Genomic DNA, 22490 nt, shown 5'->3' with positions numbered 1-22490 from the left:
GTATACATACATACATACATACATATGCATTGAGTAAAAGAGGGCTATTTTAATATTACGAACATATACTCCAATTTTATAATATGTATAGATAGATATACGTAATTTTATTAACAAAATCCTGTGTTTTATACATGTTAAATAAATGTATTTATTGGTTTTCGTAAATTATAAATTCTTTCAATAGCTATTGATTTCAATAGTTCACATTTGCGGGAAGTGCTTTGATCACATTGTTTTTAATTATCATTGTTATTACAATATCGTGTCGAAATTTCTAACAAACCAGAAATAAACGTAACAATATCAAATACATTTAAATGACAACTTGTTAGTTTGGTTTACCGCAACCACTTTCCTCTCCACATAAGAGTTGTTACACGACTATTTTAAAACATCTCATCCACGCCCCCACTATCAAATTCAACGTGACCATCCAATTTCTAAAGGATTATACCAAACGTTTAGTTAGACGGAAACACAGAAAAACCTCACTCTGGAATTCAATTTGCGTTGTGATTATACAGTTCAAAGTTTATCGAAATACGAGAAATGGGAGTGAAGTAAGTTATATTAATATTTCTTTCATCTCTAACTATTTTTTTTGTATTGATATTCAAATGTTATTCAGGTCGTTCAAATGAATGTTAAACGTCTCCGAAAGTGTATATTTTCAATAGTTCATTTTATGTTCAGGATAAAAGCCAAATTAACGACATTTGACAGCAAAATTGACGCGTTATAATTGGCCGGGAGCTTGATTAATCTATGATATTTACTATGGATTTGCGAAAATTGCCGTTTTGTACGTCGACGAAATTGCTATCGGAATTATGGAAGTAAAATTAAATTAGAAACGAGTGTGTAAGTGCAAGAGTGTTGTGTTATAAATAAATATATTATTATAAATATATTAATCATAATATCTATGTAGTGCACAATATAGCAGAGCTATTGGCAAATCGCATGAAATACGTAAATGTAAGTTTTGTGTATCTTTTTTCCTATTCCATTGGAATAAGCTGGATATATTTTAGCAAAGGGCAAAAAGCGTACTTTCGATAATTGTATTACGAATACAAACATTTTGTTTATTTCCAGTCGGCATAAACAAGTTATCATAACAGACCAGATTGTGTTAGGACATTCCTGCTTGATGTTTTTTGTAACAATTACATTTATTAAAGCCTTTGCGTGATTTATATATACATAATTTTGTTTTTAAACATTTACAACGTAAACCGTTGGATTATTTATAATCGTTAAAGCTTTAGGACTTAAAATATATATGATATAAAATATACATATTTGAAACTTGTAAGTTTCAAATCGTGTATTAAACTAAATACCGAAGCGGCTTTACTCTGGTAAAAAGGCTTACGTACAACTCTTTAATTGAAGAACAAACTAACAACATATATTTTCCGTTTTTTTTTCGTCTAGCAAAAGTTGAAATTTGCGTTTCTATTATATATATATATTATTTATGATATATATATCATATATTCATTTATAGACTTTCTCTTAAATTATTTTGTACATTGATAAAAAATGCATGTAATGTTGCGTAGAATAAAACTTAGTCTACAAATAGGACTGGTAGCGACTTTATTTTATACTTTACTATATTTTATTTCATATATATATATTTAGTTTATATAATATAATAAGACATTCATAACTTCCTTAATCTATACTTATATTAAAGATATAAAAAGAGTTACTTTTCAACCGACTTCCAAAAGGAGGAGGTTATCAATTCGTCTGTATTATTTTTTTTTTATGTTTGTTACCTCATAACTTTTCACTGGGTGGACCGATTTTGATAATTTTTTTTTGTTTGAAAGGTAGTGCTTCCCGTGGGGTCCGACGTTTTTTTTTATTTTTTTCCGATGATGGTATCCATATGAAAACGACATAAGTCTTAAATTTGCATTATGTATATGCGCGACAAATAGGTGAATAACTGAAAATCACGTCAACCAATTTTGATAATTCTTTTTTTATTATAAAATATATACTTCAAGGGCAATTTGGTGAATGTTTGGTAAGGTTCTGAGCACAGGATCCATGACAAAGTAACGGAACGGAAGGGAGGGGAACAATTCTGAGGAGCACGTTAGCGATACTCAGTCGAATCTTTTATTTATAGGTTATTTGGATATTTGAGTCACCTTCCGTAATGTGGTTATGTTTATGTAATTATCATAGTCGAATATTATAATCAACTAGCTACCCACCCCGGCTTCGCACGGGTGCAATACTGATACTAAATATACTACAGAATTTGTTTATTTACGACATCACATCGCAAACTTCTAAAATTATCAATGTTTCTTTACTATTTTGTTCATGTGTATATAAATACACAAACCTTCCCCTTGAATCACACTATCTTTTAAAAAAAAACCGCATCAAAATCCGTTGCGTAGATTTAAAGATATAGGGACAGAGAAAGCGACTTTGTTTTATACTATGTAGTGATGGAACTCCTATACGGCTCGCAGTTAGGGTGCGATATGGGGCAGAATTTCTTACTATCTTTAATCAAATTTTGTGTATGTGATGTGATGTCATACGATGTCCGATATATAGTTGGTCTTTTTTAAAGTTTTTTTGCTGAGTTCGATTACAGCTCTTTCAATGGATTCTTGTAGTTTACGCCGCGTGACGTATTAAAACCGCACTTTCGAAAGTCTATTTTTGCTTTATTCGCAAGTTTCCTTTGAAATTGTCCTCGAAGTAGTCTCTGACTCATATAAACGGAACGCTTAATCTATCCATATTAAAAAAAATTAGTCAACGTCAGCTTCACTTAAAATCAAAAAATAAATAAAAATTTTAACAAAAAGAAAAACCGACTTCAAACAAAACAGTATTTTAAAACAAATGAATATGCACGAAAAAGTAATAAAAATAACTGCGTATTTAACATATTTTTTAGAGTCTTCCTAAGTAAATGAAATGAAAAATATTAGACTACTTAAAAGTCGATTAACGACTATATCATGTAGTTATAATTATTGTTATATTTGGAGTCGGTGTCAGCCAATAAAACCCTACAGTATATCTATCAAAAAACAATACGAGAATACTTTAACAAATGTGTTTTTTACAAATTACCTTTTATACAATAATATACTGGATCAATCAAGGGGCTCGTATCGCTTCTATCTTTTGATTGTTGGGGCAAGGGCACCGTGGCTGACACCGGCTCCAAATATACCAATAACTATAACTACATTATATAATCGTAAATCGACTTTTAAGTAGTCTAATATTTTTCATTTCATTTAACTTAGGAAGACTCTAAAAAATATGTTAAATACGCAATTATTTTTATTACTTTTTCGTGCATATTCATTTGTTTTAAAATACTGTTTTGTTTGAAGTCGGTTTTTCTTTTTGTTAAAATTTTTATTTATTACAACTTTGTGTGTCTGTCTGTCACTGAAACGAATTTATTAAAATTAACATGAAGCTTGAACTCTAAGGAAGGATATGTTTTTTATCTCGAACACCTGACGTTATATTGGTTGGTAGGCGGTCTTTTATTATTAAATACTTTTATTATGAAAACAATAACAATATATTATAAAACAAAGAAATGAAGCATTTCATAATAACAACTGGTATAATTAAAACATATTTTATAAACTAAAATAAACCAATTGTTTTATTTTCAACCAAATTGATTTTGTCAGAATCTTTTATGTGAATATTAAAATGTTTATTTTTTTTACTTTATTATGCTTAAATATAAAAATAGGTTAATTTGAGCATCGTTTTAAATATTTAAATGAATATGTGATCTCAGAAGTGGCAAGTCAGTAAAGCTCGCATGAGGGGGAATTTTAAGTGAGTACTTAAAGAGTCTCCTAGACTTAATTCGATCTATAACCAAGGTTCACTAAAACAGACTATTTCGCGTATTTCTCTAAATCAAAATGTCTATATATTCTTTATGCCAAGTCCCATAAAAGCATAAATCGTCATCTATTGAATTAAAAGCAAAGTCATCACTGGTTCCAGATGAATCAGAAATAACAGTTGTATTTATTTTTAAAAATACGTGCTAGATTTTTCTTGTAAATTAATAATGCAATGTATTTACTATTTAAGAATCTTGATTAGTTGCACCAACTTTTGAAATAAGTTGCCATGGGAACGTACCTAGTTTTTTTTTATAGCGTTGATTGACGAACTTAGTTTAAAAAGAAATCATCTAAAATTTTGGTACGTAGCTATTTCAAGCGCGTAAAATGTACTCAATCTGGATTTATTGGGATTTTAGAAAAAATCATACTTTCGACATAAAAAAGAGCATAAAATTTGTTAATCAATTATTTAGGTAAGCTAGTTGTCAATGACGTGGTGCCTTTATCAACCGACTTCCAAAAGGAGGAGGTTATCAATTCGTCAGTATTTTTTTTTTTTTTTTTTTTTTTTTTTATGTTTGTTACCTCATAACTTTTCACTGGGTGGACCGATTTTGATAATTTTTTTTTTGTTTGAAAGGTAGTGCTTCCCGTGGGGTCCCATTTTTTTTATTTTTTTTTCCGATGATGGTATCCATGTGAAAACGACATAAGTCTTAAATTTGCATTATGTATATGCTCGACAAATAGGTGAATAACTGAAAATGACGTTAACCAATTTTGATAATTCTTTTTTTATTATAAAATATATACTTCAAGGGTAATTTGGTGAATGTTTGGTAAGGTTCTGAGCACAGGATCCATGACAAAGTAACGGAACGGAAGGGAACGGAACAATTCTGAGGAGCACGTTAGCGATACTCGGTCGAATCTTTTATTTATAGGTTATTTGGATATTTGAGTCACCTTCCGTAATGTGGTTATGTTTATGAAATTATCATAGTCGAATATTATAATCAACTAGCTACCCACCCCGGCTTCGCACGGGTGCAATACTGATACTAAATATACTACAGAATTTGTTTATATACGACATCACATCGCAAACTTCTAAAATTATCAGTGTTTCTTTACTATATTGTTCATGTTTTATATGCACAAACCTTCCCCTTGAATCACACTATCTTTTAAAAAAAACTGCATCAAAATCCGTTGCGTAGATTTAAAGATATAGGGACAGAGAAAGCGACTTTGTTTTATACTATGTAGTGATGGAACTCCTATACGGCTCGCAGTTAGGGTGCGATATGGGGCAGAATTTCTTACTATCTTTAATCAAATTTTGTGTATGTGATGTGATGTCATATGATGTACGAAATATAGTTGGTCTTTTTCAAAGTTTTTTTGCTGAGTTCGATTACAGCTCTTTCGAGGGATCCTTGTAGTTTACGCCGCGTGACGTATTAAATCCGCATTTTCGAAAGTCTATTTTTGCTTTATTCGCAAGTTTCCTTTGAAATTGTCCTCGAAGTAGTTTCTGACTCATATAAACGGAACGTTTAATCTATCCATATTAAAAAAAATTAGTTAGTCAACATCAGCTTCACTTAAAATCAAAAAATAAATAAAATTTTAACAAAAAGAAAAACCGACTTCAAACAAAACACTATTTTAAAACAAATGAATATGCACGAAAAAGTAATAAAAATAATTGCGTATTCAACATATTTTTTAGAGTCTTCCTAAGTTAAATGAAATGAAAAATATTAGACTACTTAAAAGTCGATTAACGATTATATCATGTAGTTATAATTATTGTTATATTTGGAGTCGGTGTCAGCCAATAAAACCCTAGAGTATATCTATCAAAAAACAATACGAGAATACTTTGACAAATATGTTTTTTACAAATTAACTTTTACACAATAATATACTGGATCAATCAAGGGGCTCGTATCGCTTCTTTCTTTTGATTGTTGGGGCAAGGGCACCGTGGCTGACACCGGCTCCAAATATACCAATAACTATAACTACATGATATAATCGTTAATCGACTTTTAAGTAGTCTAATATTTTTCATTTCATTTAACTTAGGAAGACTCTAAAAAATATGTTGAATACGCAATTATTTTTATTACTTTTTCGTGCATATTCATTTGTTTTAAAATAGTGTTTTGTTTGAAGTCGGTTTTTCTTTTTGTTAAAATTTTATTTATTATACATCACGGCTTTGCCCGCGTAGAATTCAGATTTTGGCGATAGTCGCACAAAATCGGATTTTAACATTTTTTTATAATTATTATTGAAATTATATAAATATCTGTAGATGTATGTAATCTGCATAAATAAAAATTTTAACAAAAAGAAAAACCGACTTCAAACAAAACAGCATTTTAAAACAAATGAATATGCTCTAAAAAGTAATAAAAATAATTGCGTATTGAACATATTTTTTAGAGTCCTCCTAAGTAAAATGAAATGAAAAATATTAGACTACTTAAAAGTCGATTTACGATTATATAATGTAGTTATAGTTATTGGTATATTTGGAGCCGGTGTCAGCCACGGTGCCCTTGCCCTTGCGATACGAGCCCCTTGATTGATCCAGTATATTATTGTGTATAAATAAAAATTTTAACAAAAAGAAAAACCGACTTCAAACAAAACACTACTTTAGAACAAATGAATATGCACTAAAAGTGTTAAAAATAATTGCGTATTCAATATATTTTTTAGAGTCCTCCTAAGTAAAATGAAATGAAAAATATTAGACTATTTAAAAGTCGATTTACGGTTATTTTCAACCGACTTCCAAACGGAGGAGGTTATCAATTCGTCTGTATTTTTTTTTTTTTTTTTTTTTTTTTTGTTTGTTACCTCATAACTTTTTACTGGGTGGACCGATTTTGATAATTTTTTTTTTGTTTGAAAGGTAGTGCTTCCCGTGGGGTCCCATTTTTTTTTTATTTTTTTCCGATGATGGTATCGGTATGAAAACGACTTAAATTTGCATTATATATATGCGCGACAAATAGGTGAATAACTCAAAATCACGTCAACCAATTTTGATGATTCTTTTTTTAGTATAAAGGATATACTTTAAGGGTAGTTTGGTGAAAGTTTGGTAAGGTTCTGAGCACAGGATCCATGACAAATTAAGGGAACGGGAGGGAACGGAACAATTCTGAGGAGCACGTTAGCAATACTCGGTCGAATCTTTTATTTATGGGTTACTTGGATATTTGAATCACCTTCCGTAACGTGGTTATGTTCATGTAATTGTCATAATCAAATATTATAATCAACTAGCGACTCGCCCCGACTTCTCACGGGTGCAATACTGATACTAAATATACTAAAGAATTAGTTTATTTACGACATCACATTGCAAACTTCTAAAATTGTCAGTGTTTCTTTACTATATTGTTCATTTATTATATACACAAACCTTCCCCTTGAATTACACTATATATTAAAAAAAAAACCTTATCAAAATCCGTTGCGTAGTTTTAAAGATATAGGGACAGAGAATGCGACTTTGTTTTATACTATGTATTGACGGAACTCCTAAACGGCTTACAGTTAGGGTGCGATTTGGGGCAGAATTTCTTTCTGTCTTTAATCAAATTTTGTGTATATGATGTACGACATAGCATACGAATAGCTCTTTTGCAAAGTTTTTTTACTGAGGTCGATTACAGCTCTTTCGAGAGTGGTACCTTGTAGTTTATGCCGCATGACGTATTAAAGCCGCATTTTCGAAAGTCTATTTTTGCTTTATTCGAAAGTTTCTTTTGAAATTGTCCCTGAAGTAGTTTCTGATTCATATAATCGGCACGCTTAATCTATCCATATTAAGAAAAAAATGTTAGTCTACATCAGCTTCACTTAAAATCAAAAAATAAATAAAATTTTAACAAAAAGAAAAACCGACTTCAAACAAAACAGTATTTTAAAACAAATTAAAATGCACTCAAAAGTAATAAAAATAATTGCATATTTAACACATTTTTGAGAGTCCTCCTAGGTAAAATGAAATGAAAAATATTAGATTACTTAAAAGTCGATTTACGATTATATAATGTAGTTATAATTATTGCTATATTTGGAGTCGGTGTCAGCCAACCCTATTCTATACCTACCAAAAAACAATACGAGAATACTTTAAGAAATGTTTCTTACAAATTACCTTTTATACGATATTATACTGGGTCAATCAAGGGGCTCGTATCGCTTCTTTCTTTTGATTGTTGAAGCGTGTGCCTGTGGCTGACACCGGCTCCAAATATAACAATAACTATAACTACGTTATATAATCGTAAATCGACTTTTAAGTAGTCTAATATTTTTCATTTCATTTTACCTAGGAGGACTCTCAAAAATGTGTTAAATATGCAATTATTTTACAATAGATACTCAAGAAGATTGTTAATTTTTAATTAGTGTTAAAAATTGCCGTATCCTAAAAATATGTTGTCTTAGTTTAATATTATTTTCATATTTTGAGACACCTGTCAATTATGTTTGAACCAAGTAACTTATACATAAATAAAAATAAAAATAATTATCGTTGCCTATTAAATGCGTATTGGGAACTTATTCATAGTAATATGATAATCGTTATAATGTAATAAAATTCCGCAGATATTTTTAACTTTGCCGTTTCGTAAATTCAAATCTTTTGTAATACATAGGTAAATAAGATTTTGTAGATGATGATGAAAAAAGCATGGAATTAATACCCGTTGACTTCCAGGCAGGATACATTACATACACATATAATTGTAATTAAGTAATATGATTGTATTTTTTAAATTATGAGAAAGAGTAACTACTGAGTTTCTTGCCGTTTCTTCTCGGTAGAATATACTTTCCGAACCGATGGTAGCTTCACTTAATTGTTAAATGACGATTCAAAAGTGCTTGTAAAAGTCCACTTGAATAAAGTTTATTTTGATTTTGATAATAACATCTCACTTCATTTTTATTAGAGGAGTATAATTTGTGCTAAAAAAAAAATGTTTTTTTTTTTACTTACGTTACGTATCTACTACGTTCAGTTCTGAAATTTGGAATCATATTCAAATTTCGTTTTAGTTAAATTTAACTATAATATTTTAATAGAAAATATATTTTTTTAAAGATTTTATTTACCTATTTAAATATAACTCTCCGAAATCAGTTTATTACTTAAACTAAATAAATAAATCCATTATCAAAGAAATGAACCCTTTTATATCTTGACGCTCAGGCATTCGAGACTTATTTATCTAGTTTATACTGGTTAAGATACGATCCCAACTCTATTCTAATCCAACTTTGACTATTCCTCACAAAAATAAACCTCAGCTGAATCCGACTAAGGGTAATTCTACTTTACTATACGTTTTCGATTTTATTGCAACCCAACGACGAACAATAGTTACTAGCTCATTGTGTTAGAAAATACGAAGACACTCAAGCCGCAACGATTACTTTTCGATTCGATTTTGATAAAGTGACAATTTTGTTAGTAGAATTGACCCCTAGTTCGAACAATGACATCAGACATAGACGCACAAGTTTGCATACTGCCGTTGATGTATGTGCATATTTCATATACTAATAATATTTGAGTAAGAATTTATCCTATATTGGTACTACGTCTTGCTGAGCTAGCAAGTAATAGTATGATACTATATAATCAAAAAAGTGGTTAATGTCAAGACCAGAACTTATAGTTGTATGGCATTTTTATGTTTTGTATTTCAGCGAGTTCCTGGATGATTTACAGGTCTGAGAGGTGGCGTAAGTATAACAAAATAATTTAATTAATTGTTTTACGAATTGATAAAGTTTTGGTTTGTTGCAGATTGCTCGTCCTCTTGAGTCTTCTGGTAGGAGTACTATATTGTTTACACATCCTCGCTCAGGATTACCAAGCCATCACTGCACCGAAACTGCTGCGCCTACTTTTTAAACGAGACGTTAATTCCACAAATAATTACGTGAGTGTATAATTGTCACTATTAAGTTCAAAGCCAGTTCAGATAAAAGTTTATTTCCAATGCATATTGATAACATTAAGGTATTATTATGTATTTTTATACCGTTATGCAGTTTCAGAAGACTTTTCAAAGGGTTTTGAGTTTCAAGTATTAATCAGTCATTTAAACAAACAATACTGTACAAAATTTTAGTCTCTTTTTGATAGAATCTGTCTAAAAAAAAACTACAAAGAAATAAACAAACGATATCACTTTCAGTTTAAGGCGAATATTGTTTTACCCATAAAAACGAGTTGTAAGTCTATCAAGTAACATACACTATAAGTTAATAGCCAAAAGCCTTTTCGCCTGTATGCTCGCCATTGTATATCCAAGTTCGGGTTTTTTAGGGATCGATGAATCTGTGAAAGATTGATAACTGACTTTCGGTGAAAATATTTTAATGCAATTCTTTTTCAAATGTTGTAACTAGTATAGTTTCTGATAAATGGTCTGGAGTTTCGATATTATTTCAGAATAACCCTATAATAAAGATTGTTTGTGATAGAGTTCTTTGAATAACACATAATGGACAAGTACTACTTAGTTGATTAAGTTTCATCACATATTTCGCAGTTGAAGGAAACATATTGAGAAATCTGTCTATATCGGATGATTCTCCTGAATTTACTAATTCGTAATTCGTTTTCTATCCTTTCTCTTTAAGAATAAAGATTTCTAGTGCCAAGTACAAGGCTGTTTTATATTGGGTTGAAATTTGCCTCATATAAGAAAATTATTAAATTTTTTTTTACACCTCTAATTTTTTGAAAAAAAATATGTATATGAAAAAATAAATATGAGACAACATCACATACATTACTCTGATCCCAATGTAAGTAGCTGAAGCACTTGTGTTATGGAAATCAGAAGTAAAAACGGTACCACAAACACCTCAAGACAACATACAAAACTAATGGTAATCTACATCGTCTCGGCCGGGAATTGAACCCGGGACCTCAGAGTGGCGTACCCATGAAAACTGGTGTACACACCACTCGACCGTGGAGGTCGTCAATTCAATGGAATATAAAAATTTATGCACAATGTAATCGATAATTTTATAGACAATCTGCCGTTTGGGCGCTAGATGTCAAACGCCAACTAAAATAGTTAAATTACAATAACCTCTTTCGACCTTAGCAATAAAAACATTAGTTGTTCGTAAACAATAATTGTTAGATAGGTAGATGTTATAACGTAGGCATTCGCCACAAATATGGTTTATAGAGAGCTCTGAAATTAACGTAATATTTTAAATTTGCCTGTCAAATTATTTACTACCAATTTCCACTCGGGCAAAGCCACGGGCAATAGCTAGTACCATTACAAAATACATTTCATACGAACAGTATTATAGATTTAATAATTAATCTTTTCAATGTTTGAAAATAAAGCTATAAATAATTCGATAAATATTTGGTATGTTTATAGCAACAACGAAAAGCATATCAATCACACACACCCACACACACACATACACACACACGCGCACCTCGACGTCATCAACTTGAATTCCTCGTTAATTTCCAGCACTTTTTCTATAATTATATTAACTAAAATTTCTTTATTCTATATTGATTTTATATAACATACTATGTTATCCAAGCCTTCGATACGGTAAAGAATACTGTTTTCTATTACAATTAAAATTAATGAAGGCCATAAAATGCATACATATACTAAAATAGAAAGCATCTTATTTTTAAAATTCAATACGTTATTATTATCGTTTTTCAACTCATTATATCATGTGTATTTGAATAGCCATATATTATTTGATGAATAACAAATGATAAAATATAAACAACGGCCTGTAAATTCCCAATGCTGGGCTAAAGGCCTCCTCTCCGTTTGAGGAGAAGGTTTGGAATATATTCCACCACGCTGTTCCAATGCGGGTTGGTGGAATGCACATGTGGCAGAATTTCTATGAAATTTGTCACATGCAGGTTTCCTCATGTTTTCCTTCACCGCTGAGCACGAGATGAATTATAAAGATAAATTAAGCACATGAATCAGCGGTGCCTGCCTGGGTTTGAACCCGCAACCATCGGTTAAGATGCACGCGTTCTAACCACTGGGCCATCCTGACTCGATCGATAAAATATAAGGCTCAAGATATTGTTAATAATATCTACACTAAACACCATTATTTTATGAGTTTGATCAATTCATATCAAAATGTTTATATTAATAATATTTGTAAAAAATGTTAAACAATTTACGCTTACTTTCAGACTCCAACAGTGAGATGGAAGAGAATATTAAAGTACGATCCACTACAATGTGCCCGGTACCTCTATTGTGATCTTGGAGCTCGTTCGCCAGACAGCGTCTTACGAAGAGGTTTAATATACATGTTGTCGTAAGTACTGTAATACAAAAATATCTTGATTACAAACTGCCCTCCTCGAATTCCTGGAAAGTTACCCCACCCTAACATTCTCAACGTTGAAAGTACCAAAAATACTGGACTTAGTATATTTGGCTGTGCGACCGCAGTCAGGATAAATAACTTTAAAAGGATGCTTTATTTACAAATATAGACTGTTTGTTTGAGTTATTTAATTCATAATAAAAGGCAATAATTATCACAAATTGTTGGAGCAAACATTTTCGCTAAGTCCTAGTCTCAGGAAACATTGCCAAAGATGTTGTATATATAGGTAGATAAATATGGCTACAATGGTCATGTTGGTTAGCTTAGAAAGGTGTAGATTAGTATTTAAGTCTTAAAATCAAATTTCGGTGAGTCAAAAGTCATTGACTAGTTGACCAATCATTCTATCGCATCAATGCTCTGTATTGCAAAATAATAAACGAAACCGGAAATAAACACGTCCGTACGTTAAAATAAAGGTTTTATTCAAAAATTTCTTTGCATGTCGACTGCATTAAAACTAGTTACAGATTTCTTTTTAATATTATAAAATTAAAATTTTTTGAACACCTTTTACTCATTGGTGGAATCCAAAAAGAAAGAAGTATATGCAAAATTTAAATGTTTGCACAGTTTACATATTATATAAAAATAGACATAAGTGAGTCAACGTCTGCTGTTATAAATGTGTTTACTTCTAACGCTCGGAAGTCGAACTACATCAGCTGTTAAAAAGTGTGTCGTCAAATCACTCAAACGAGTAGCATGATTCACGTCTCAAGTTGCGATGCGTCGCCAAATAAGTACGTTTATATATGCACCTAGATATAATATGTATGTACCTACATTGACTTTGTTATGAGTATATATTCGAAGGTATATTTATACTTATTATGAAAAAAGAAATATTTATTTATAACACGGCAAATATATAAAAGGATAAAAATTAAAAACAAAAAAATTAAGAGTAATTTGTAGTAGTTACTTAATTTTCATTATTTCCAATAGCGATACATATAGTAAATTTTGTATTCATAATACATTTTGTGCTTAGCGTATAATATAAATATTGAATGAAACGCATTTGTCGGATGAAATTATGCCACATGTTTAGCTTAGAAACTTCTCCTCCTGGCTATATTGACCTACAAATTATGTACTGTAATGTACGTGCGTAGATAATAATATTATGAGTATGCGTTTGTTGGTGATGTCGCAAGTTGTGAGGTAACTGAGCCATAAATGTTATCTTTAATAGTTTTTATATATCGCCTTCAAACAGGTTTACTAAATGCGTTCGACCCTTATGCACGATAGGCGTCGCTTGTTTGCATTAAGAACTTTCACGTTTGCATAACAATCTTACTTGGAAACAAGACAGTCAGGTTTATAACTGTAGCTGTGGTATTCGCTAAGGAGTTCTAGAAACTAGTAGCATCATTAATAGTGGTCATCATACATTTGAAGCAGGATTATGTAGATTATTACGACTATAAATAGTATAAGATTGTAATATTAGTATCCATTAATGTTTGCAACAAGTTTTAAATAAAATAAAAATTGTATCGCTCTCAAAAAGAACCGTCATTTCAAAAGTGAATATTAATGAAATTAAACAACTCTTCATTGCGATATTCAATACTGTTATATTAAGAATTTTCATACAATGTTCGTTGTTATTTCATATTCTTTGACAGGCTGATGGCGGGTCCGTTCTCAGAAATTGAGCTGTTGTCATGGTTTGGCGTTTACCAAGTATTTTTATCTTTAAGGGTATGCTGTAACGTCCAACATACATAATACCTTTTGTGGAAAATGGATAGTTTTTTATTCTGATTGTGAATGTGAATAAAAAAATTATATCCAATATTCAATAACACGTTTAAAGTATCTGCTAAATATCAGGAAAATAATATAAGAAACATCATCGTTACATAATATGAAACAAAATCGTTTACCGCTGTCCGTCCCTATGTATTAGATCTTTAAAATAACCCAACGAATTTTGATGCGGTTCTTTTTAATAGATTTGAGAGAAAAGTAACCAACAACAACAACTACAACAATAGCCTGTAAATTTCCACTATTGGGCTAAAGGCCTCCTCTCACTTTAAGGAGAAGGTTTGGAACATATTCCACCACGCTGTTCCAATTGTTGTTCCACGGGTAGGTGGAACACACTTGTGGCAGAATTTCTATGAAATTTGTCACATGCACGTTTCCTCACGATGTTTTCCTTCACCAATGTGCACGAGATGAATTATAAAGACAAATTAAGCACATGAATCAGCGGTGCTTGCCTGAGTTTGAACCCGCAATCATTGGTTAAGATGCACGCGTTCTAACCATTGGGCCATCTCGACTCTACCTATATAACCACTACCAAAAAATGATCAAAACTATCTTTAATTCCTTTCTATTTTTTTTTTGTTACAGCTTAGAAGTAAAGGAAGAGGACAAAATAGCTCTGACAGAATTCGAATCTGCATACTCCCAAGGAAAATCAATACGCGATTATCCGGAGCATTGTAAAAAAAAATATCCAATATGTCCTTTCGATGCTCCTTTATTAATTGATTTAGTTAATTATATACTTAGAACAAGGAGTTGACGCCCAAGTTATACAATTTCTACATATTTCAAACAGCATATTAAAAAAATATTTAACTGATATAACTATGAACAAATTATTTCAATTTCAACTGTACTACGATTCATCAAATTTAATCTTAGTATATCTCTATACAATCGTTGATTTGTCATTCAAAAGAGGAAGATAGTATTCAAAATCATAAGTTAAAAGTTTTAATTAAAACTTGCTTATTGATTGTCAAAAAACTAACCAAACCCAACCACTCGACTTGGAAACAATTACCTCGTACCTGAGAAGATCTGAAGACTCGGTGAAAGAAACTTAGCGGTTTATTTGTTAAAGTTAAATATTGCAGTAATAAAAAATAAAAATTAATCTTTTTTGAAATAATTTGGAAGCGATAATCTCATTCTCAAGATTTGAAATCAACTAGTAAGTTGTTATTCGTATTTTAGCTTAGTAAACAACGATTAACAATTATTATAAAATTTACTAAGTTTTGAATATCTTACACTTTTCTGTGGCCCTGTTGTAAATATGCTTTATGGATAAACAAATAACATAAACAGTACTTATTGGTAAAGCAATTAATGTACAATTTGTTTTTGTTAATTGAATAAGAATATCGTTCCCCACAGTGTTAATGTCATATTTTTATTTTAGAATATTTTAAATCATATAACTTCTATTATTAATAATAACTTGAAATTGTAATGCACACGCTTAATAATAATATATACCTACCTATGAGGTAACAATTTATATATGGATAGATTTAGATTTCTTTCAGTTACACATTTGGACAAACGACTCTATATTGATAAGTAAAAATAATATTTTAAGCATTTAAACAGCTTCACTTGTCAATTATCATTGATAGTCGTACTAGTAACCTCTGAAGTCTGATATTAACATATTGTGAGAGCCTGCTGTCTGCAATATTGTGAGACACGTGGGCTAGATTGACGATTGAAATCTAATTAATTAGGTCTACTTTCATGAAAAGGCATTAGAAAATAAAATGGCTCTATTTATATTCCTTTTGAATGTAGCTTAATTCAACTTTCTTCGAACCAAAGGTATTTTTTAATAAATCATTTGCACAATTTATAGGTCTCAGGATTTGTTTGAATCGAAAATTAAATTATAATATTCTTTATTTAATGGATACAAAACATTTTGATTGTTTTGTTACATAATTAAATCCAATGTAAAGTCAAGTTCGTAGTGTGATTATACATAGAAGAACCGATCAGAAACTAACTAGCTACTCTTTTTCTCAAGTAAAATTCAAGTTAGACCGTAACCACTGTTGCATTTTATTCGTGTATTTTGAAAATATTCACGTACTCATTCCGTCATTTTTTTTCTTGACAATAACTAACAAATTTTATTAAGAATTAAGAATGACGTTTCCCAACCAGGAAGAAGAAAATGTACTGAATCCTTTAGTCTAAGCTTATTTGTTAAAATATACTCTGTATGCAGCCCCAGCTTAATAATAACCTTGGTGCTATCTTTTAAAACAAGACTTAAAATTTCATATTATGGTGTGCATCAGCTACGGTCCATGTCATGACTATCATCGGCGTGTACCCCTAGCAAGCGCCACCCGGGTTATTTATACCTGCACTCCTAAAGGCCTTTATGTATTGAAATCTGTAAGTACGAATTGACGTATTTTGTTCATATATTTTATACTAGTTGTTCCGACAGAGCTTGTCCTTTGAATGTAAAACTGTAATTCAAGAATAAAAATAACAATTGAAAGACAGTTATTATAGAAATTATTTTTGATTCTTAAATTTTCAAGTATTCCTAATGTAAAATTATTATTAGTATACATATATTTATAATAATATATTGTTAGATGATTGACGGTACAAGCAAAACAAATATAATAAAAAGCAAAGCGTAGACAGCGTGGGGACACTGCGTCGGAATCGCGTGCGGAGCGGACGTCTTTACATTTGTACTTTGTGTTGAAATGTTTGCTTGAAGTAATTGGAATATTAAATCATTATTTATAGTAAACCTTGGTAAATTATATTTCCTTATATTTCAGAGATTTATTAGATTTATAGCTTCAGATTGCTAATAATATATAAAGGAAATCGGTGTAATAAATTTCCCACTTCTGGGATAAGGCCTCTTCTCTCTTATAAAGGAGAAGGTTAGGAGCATACTACTTTACTTTTTACTTTTAGGAGCATATTCCACCACGTTGCTCTAATGCGGGGAACAGTAATGTAGGTAGATAGTAATGATGATATGTGTATAATTACATTAATATACTTTATGTCGCATTATCTTTTGCTCACATAATGTCGGAAAATATCATAATTTTCACAGTTGAAGTTATTTAAATCAATTACCCTAATTAAATTTCAATAACTCCGATTTCCATATTGAAGTATTCTCGGAAAACTTCTGCGATAACAATTTATGGTAAATGTCATTGAAAATTAATTGCGGGACTCTGGGTTATTATTTTATGATAAATAAGACGTATATGCTGTTATAATATGAATGTCAGATTGAGTTTATGTTATGAAATTACAATTACAAAGACGCCTTTATATTGTCTGTGAATTACTACTAACATAATGATATTTGCTCTCTAAACAGCTAGATTATTCGGGTATCTAAAGTTATTGTAGTATAAAATCACATGAACAGTGTTAAGAATATGGAAATAATACGAATTATCTTTTATTGTATAAATAATGGACTATAAAAACTGTTTTTATAATATTAAAGCACATTTTTTATGATTACATAAACTGAAGTAATTTCCCGGAAAGCAAATTTTATCACCTTTTCATCAATTTATTTTTTATGATTTCGTACATTAGAGTGAAATTCGTAAAGCGTGTTTTTCATATTAAAATACGTTTACAGTAAATAGTCAATTAATTAGATTCATTTGAAATGTTTCACTAATGTGTAGGGCAATAATTAATTATTCATTTTATTTATTTTCATTAAAATATAAATACATTTTTAAATATAAAATACAAACATATAAAATATATTTAAAAATATAAAATACAGAGGCCAACCAGTGGCGGGAACAGGGTCCAAGCCACCGGTGGTCAGGGCTCCAGCGAGAGGAACTTCCTCACAATACGCGCCGTGCCGAGGAGTACTGCCTTCTGCATCAGGCCCTTGACCCAGCTACCTAACGAGAGCCTCTTAAGGGGTTGGTCGAGGCTCTTGGCCATTAGGCCATTCGCTGAAACAACTATCGGCCCAATAACTGCTATATCCACATCGCACATGTCGACAACCTCCTGAGCTAAGTCAAGATATTTTGGGCAATAATTAATAATAATTATAATTTTGAAACTGTAATAAATTATTAAGTATTAGATGTCACTCGCGGTTTCGCTCTTTTTTTAGGGTTTTGGTTGTCAAAAAAGTGTGTTCAAATAGTAAGTAGCCTATGTTCTTCCTGACCAAATTTGACACCAAATTCGGTTCAACGAGTTCATAGTGAAAGAGCAAGACGGACAGACAGGCAGACAGAGTTACTTTCGCATTTATAATATTAGTAGCAAAATTTAGTGGCATATATAAGTAATGATATTAATTGATGATAACCCTGAGTTTCAAAGCGTGTACTGCCGTTTTGTCAACAGCTACGCTTGATCTGAATTATGGTATAAATCTGTATTTCGACTTGCTCTGACTGGTGCTTGTGCTTTGTTATACGCCTTCCGCATGAATAAAACCACTGTATCGGCTGAGCAGTGAGCAGACTATGTAGCACTAGGGTTGGTTAATTTGGTTCTATGAGAATTAGTTGTAAATCATATTATTTCAACATAATACAATTTTTCTGAAAAACGATTGCTTCTACAGGACAATGACAACAAATATACAATTGATAAATAAATCGTGTACAAGCCCAGGAGGCTTACAATGTTTCTAGGAAACTGCTTTCTCTAAGATCAGTATTAACAACCATAAATATGAGTAACTTATAAACATTTTTAAATTTAACTTTCAAAATTATAAGCGAATTTTGAAAATTACAAGAAAGCACCGACCTTATATTGATATATTATAGCTTACAAATATTCAGCCCAACATTTTCCGAAAACGTATTTTCGTAAACAGTAATTTATTTTTTATAATGAAATAGAGATATTTAAATTTATTAACTAACAATCAATAACATCAAATTCTTAAATATATACAAATATGAATTAAAAATAGATAGGTACTTTAAATATCTTGTCGGCACGAAATGGTTGCAAGAATGCAAGCAGCATTTCCCCGTTGAATAGCAATTCCGATCATCTGGACTATACACTAACAAGCCCTCCTAGAAAGCCCTAGCTCTAAATCACATACCGTACTGTATTTTCGATTGTTGTACCAAGAGTTTTTAAACTACCAACATTATAAAGTACAATGTCCGAAAAATAAATTAATTAAACCAATTTGATCGATAACTGTTCCAAGCCGCTTTTGAAAATAATGTCAGAAATTTATCGTACATTTATTATTTTTATATCTGTATAATTAAGACCGTAATAATTATAAGATGTTTTTAAAAGCCTACTTGAATAACAAATGTTTTGATTGTTTGAATAAACATTTAATTATTTTTTAAGCATTACACTTTATTTGGTGTTAGGGCTCGCTTCGGCAGGTACCACTCATTCATCGGATATTCTACCACTAAAAAGCTACCCTGTATAATTGTTGTGTTCCGGTTCGAAAGGCGAGTGAGTCAGTGTAATACAGGGATCAGGAATATAATACCCTAGTTGTCAACGTTTGTGGCACATTGGCGATCTAAGAAATGGTTAGCATCTATTTCACAGCATCATTGTCTATGGGTGATGATGTGATGGTGCTGACCACTACTGGTGGCCCTTTGCACCAATCACCGAAATAGAATAAACAAACCATATTAAAAATAATTAATTTTTTGATAAAGTATGAAGTATAACAAGTAAGGCGTATTTTAAAAGCCTCGCTGTTTATAAGTAATAAGTACTCTTTTCTCGAAAAGACACTTAGTCCTGAGCAGCTAAAAAGACTTAGAATTAATATTTTAAGACGTTTTGTCTTACAAACGGAATGATTAATTAGTACGGCCTTTTTTAATTCATTAAGAAGAATGAAAATGATAAATAAAATTAAAGTTAATGTCGGAAAAATTATATGACATATGTGTCTAGTTCAATATGTATTATATCAAGAGATCATCAATTTTCTATCGGAAACTGCGACAAGGGTATATAAATACAGACAATTTAAGAAGTATTATCGTAATTTCAAGGTTTATGTTGACTAATGAATATACTTTCACGACTAAATTAGCCACACCATTATTATAAAAAATTGCATACACATTTTCACGGGTTGTAAAATGGACGACAAATGGTAGAATCATGATGTTTTCACAAACTGCCAAAAAGTCACACGGTCACCCCAAGAACCGTGTTTAAATGGCGACAGTAGTTCGAATAAAATAAACTGCAGCTTACAGTGTAGTACAAATGTCATATGCGTTTAGCTTCCATCTGTTAGATTAGGTGAACTTAATTACATTGGGTGCATATAGCATATATGTAGCAAATAGCGATCCTGAACTTACCGCGAAACCGGGAGCGAAAACATAAGTATACCTATTCGATATGTTCGATGAGACAAATATATTATTATTTATTCAAACACGATCCTATTGCCAAATTTATATAGTACAAATAATTTGGTAAATATATATTCAGTGCGGATTTTGAATTTGAATTTTGATACTGGTATGTGGCGCGTATCAGTTTTGATTTGTGAAGTGATCATATTATGGTATTTCGTGTAAATTTAAATTAGTGCCGCGCTATTTTGTGATAAAGCAAGCATATATATCAGAATGATACGTGACTATAATTCTTATAATGGATACTCTTTATAAAATAGCGTAAGTAGATTGCTAACATTTTACAAGTAAGATACGAAGTTGATTCTTGAAATAAGAACGAAAAAGAGTGTTCATTATCCAGTCCAAATTAGGGCGTATTACATGCTATTCTTTCCTTTCTTAGTTATTTGTATATACCGGTAATTAGCATACCATTGAAATTTTGGCAAGGGAATACGTATGGAATAATCAATATTTCTTATCTGTTCTTCTAGATAAAATATACATTTCAAACTTATTTTAGATTTACATACCAATAGCACTACATACAAATTCGAGAATTAGTAAAACTTTGATCAACAACTAATTTATTTCCATCTAAGTTACAGGAGGTTACAATTTCTATCGAAGTTTGGAAGAGTTGATTGACGAAGGTTTACCCACAAAGGACATACTATTCTAGTTAAGATTCACTTGGTACGCCTATGAGGGTTGGTACCACCTACTCGTATGGTATTGTATTATTGCATTCCAGTTTGGAGGTTGAGCGATCCAGTATATCTGCTGATGCAAGGAACATGTCATCTCAGTTTTTAAGGAACCTTTGGTAATGTAAGGCGATAGTAACTCAATGACGTCAGCCAAAATTTAATTATGGGTAAACTATAATAAATTTTAATAATTTTAATTTGATTTTAATATAATAAATTTATAAGAAAATGTAAAAATCTAAAGTATATAAATACATAAAGAGCCAAGATGGTCCAGTGATTACAACACGTGCATCTTAACCGATGATCGCGGGTTCAAACGCAGGCAAGCACCACTGAAAGTTCATGTCCTTAATTTGTGTTCATAATACATCTCGTGACCGGCGGTGAAGGAAAACATCGCGACGAAATCTGCATGTGTCTAATTTCATAGAAATCTGCCATATTTGTATTCCTACAACCTGCATTGGAACAGCTTGGTGGAATATTTTCCGAACCTCCTCATTAAAAGTAGCCTTAGCCCATGGTGGGATAATTAAAGGCTATTGTTGTAGATACATTTATAAGCGAAACTAAGATTATAAGAATTTTAATAGATACCTGGAGTTTTTATAATGTAGGTCAGCCGTAATGAGTAAAAAAATGCAGTTATACAAAGATTTCACTAAATCAAACTAAACAAATAACATAGTAATTAACAGACTATTAACAGACATTACTCTCCAGTGATTCAATAACCCGATTAAATATTCCACATTTTATTTACATAATAGCTTTGTTATAGTAAACTTGTTCGTAGGGCTTAGTGCAAGCCCGTCTAGGTAGGTACTACTTACTCGTCAAAAAATTTACCGCCAAACAGCAGAACTTAGTATTATTCTATTTTGGTTTGAAGGGTGAGGAGCCAGTGAAACTGCAGGCACATGGGACATAAAATATTAGTTCAAGGTAGGTGGAGCATTGGTGATGTAAGGAATGGTATTATTTCTTTCAGCGCGATTCTCTTTTGGAGTCGGTGACCACTTACCATCAGGAGGCCAAGTTTTTCTTTCGCCTATCAATACTATTAAAAAATGTATTGAGAATAGCAACTGTAGTTTAGCAGTGTCATATATAACTTCTAATATATGAAACTACTAAACTACCCCAACACACAACCTCGAACTTACCGAAACTTACAAAAATAATAAAATGTATAGGATGCACGTTCATACAAGTATGTATATCAAGATGGTGTTTCGAAT

The 22490-nt window shown here is 31.0% G+C and overlaps 1 protein-coding gene across 1 annotated transcript; it reads left to right on the top strand.

Annotated features, from left to right (window-relative positions):
- Positions 1 to 438: 438 nt before the first annotated feature.
- Positions 439 to 15470, top strand: LOC124532002. The gene is made up of 4 exons (XM_047106616.1): positions 439 to 563; positions 9730 to 9865; positions 12145 to 12272; positions 14724 to 15470. Exons 1-4 carry the CDS (start codon positions 553 to 555, stop codon positions 14896 to 14898), a joined length of 450 nt encoding a protein of 149 aa, XP_046962572.1. The 5' UTR covers positions 439 to 552; the 3' UTR covers positions 14899 to 15470.
- Positions 15471 to 22490: the final 7020 nt, after the last annotated feature.

The sequence above is a fragment of the Vanessa cardui genome, chromosome 8 (assembly GCF_905220365.1).
Source record: "Vanessa cardui chromosome 8, ilVanCard2.1, whole genome shotgun sequence".
Lineage (NCBI taxonomy): Eukaryota > Metazoa > Arthropoda > Insecta > Lepidoptera > Nymphalidae > Vanessa > Vanessa cardui.
This window is presented reverse-complemented; position numbering and strand designations above follow the sequence as displayed.

Coding starts and splice junctions, on each gene's coding strand:
- LOC124532002 (XM_047106616.1), top strand. Junction 9,866..12,144: donor TTAATTCCACAAATAATTAC/GTGAGTGTATAA, acceptor GCTTACTTTCAG/ACTCCAACAGTGAGATGGAA. Junction 12,273..14,723: donor GGTTTAATATACATGTTGTC/GTAAGTACTGTA, acceptor TTTTTGTTACAG/CTTAGAAGTAAAGGAAGAGG.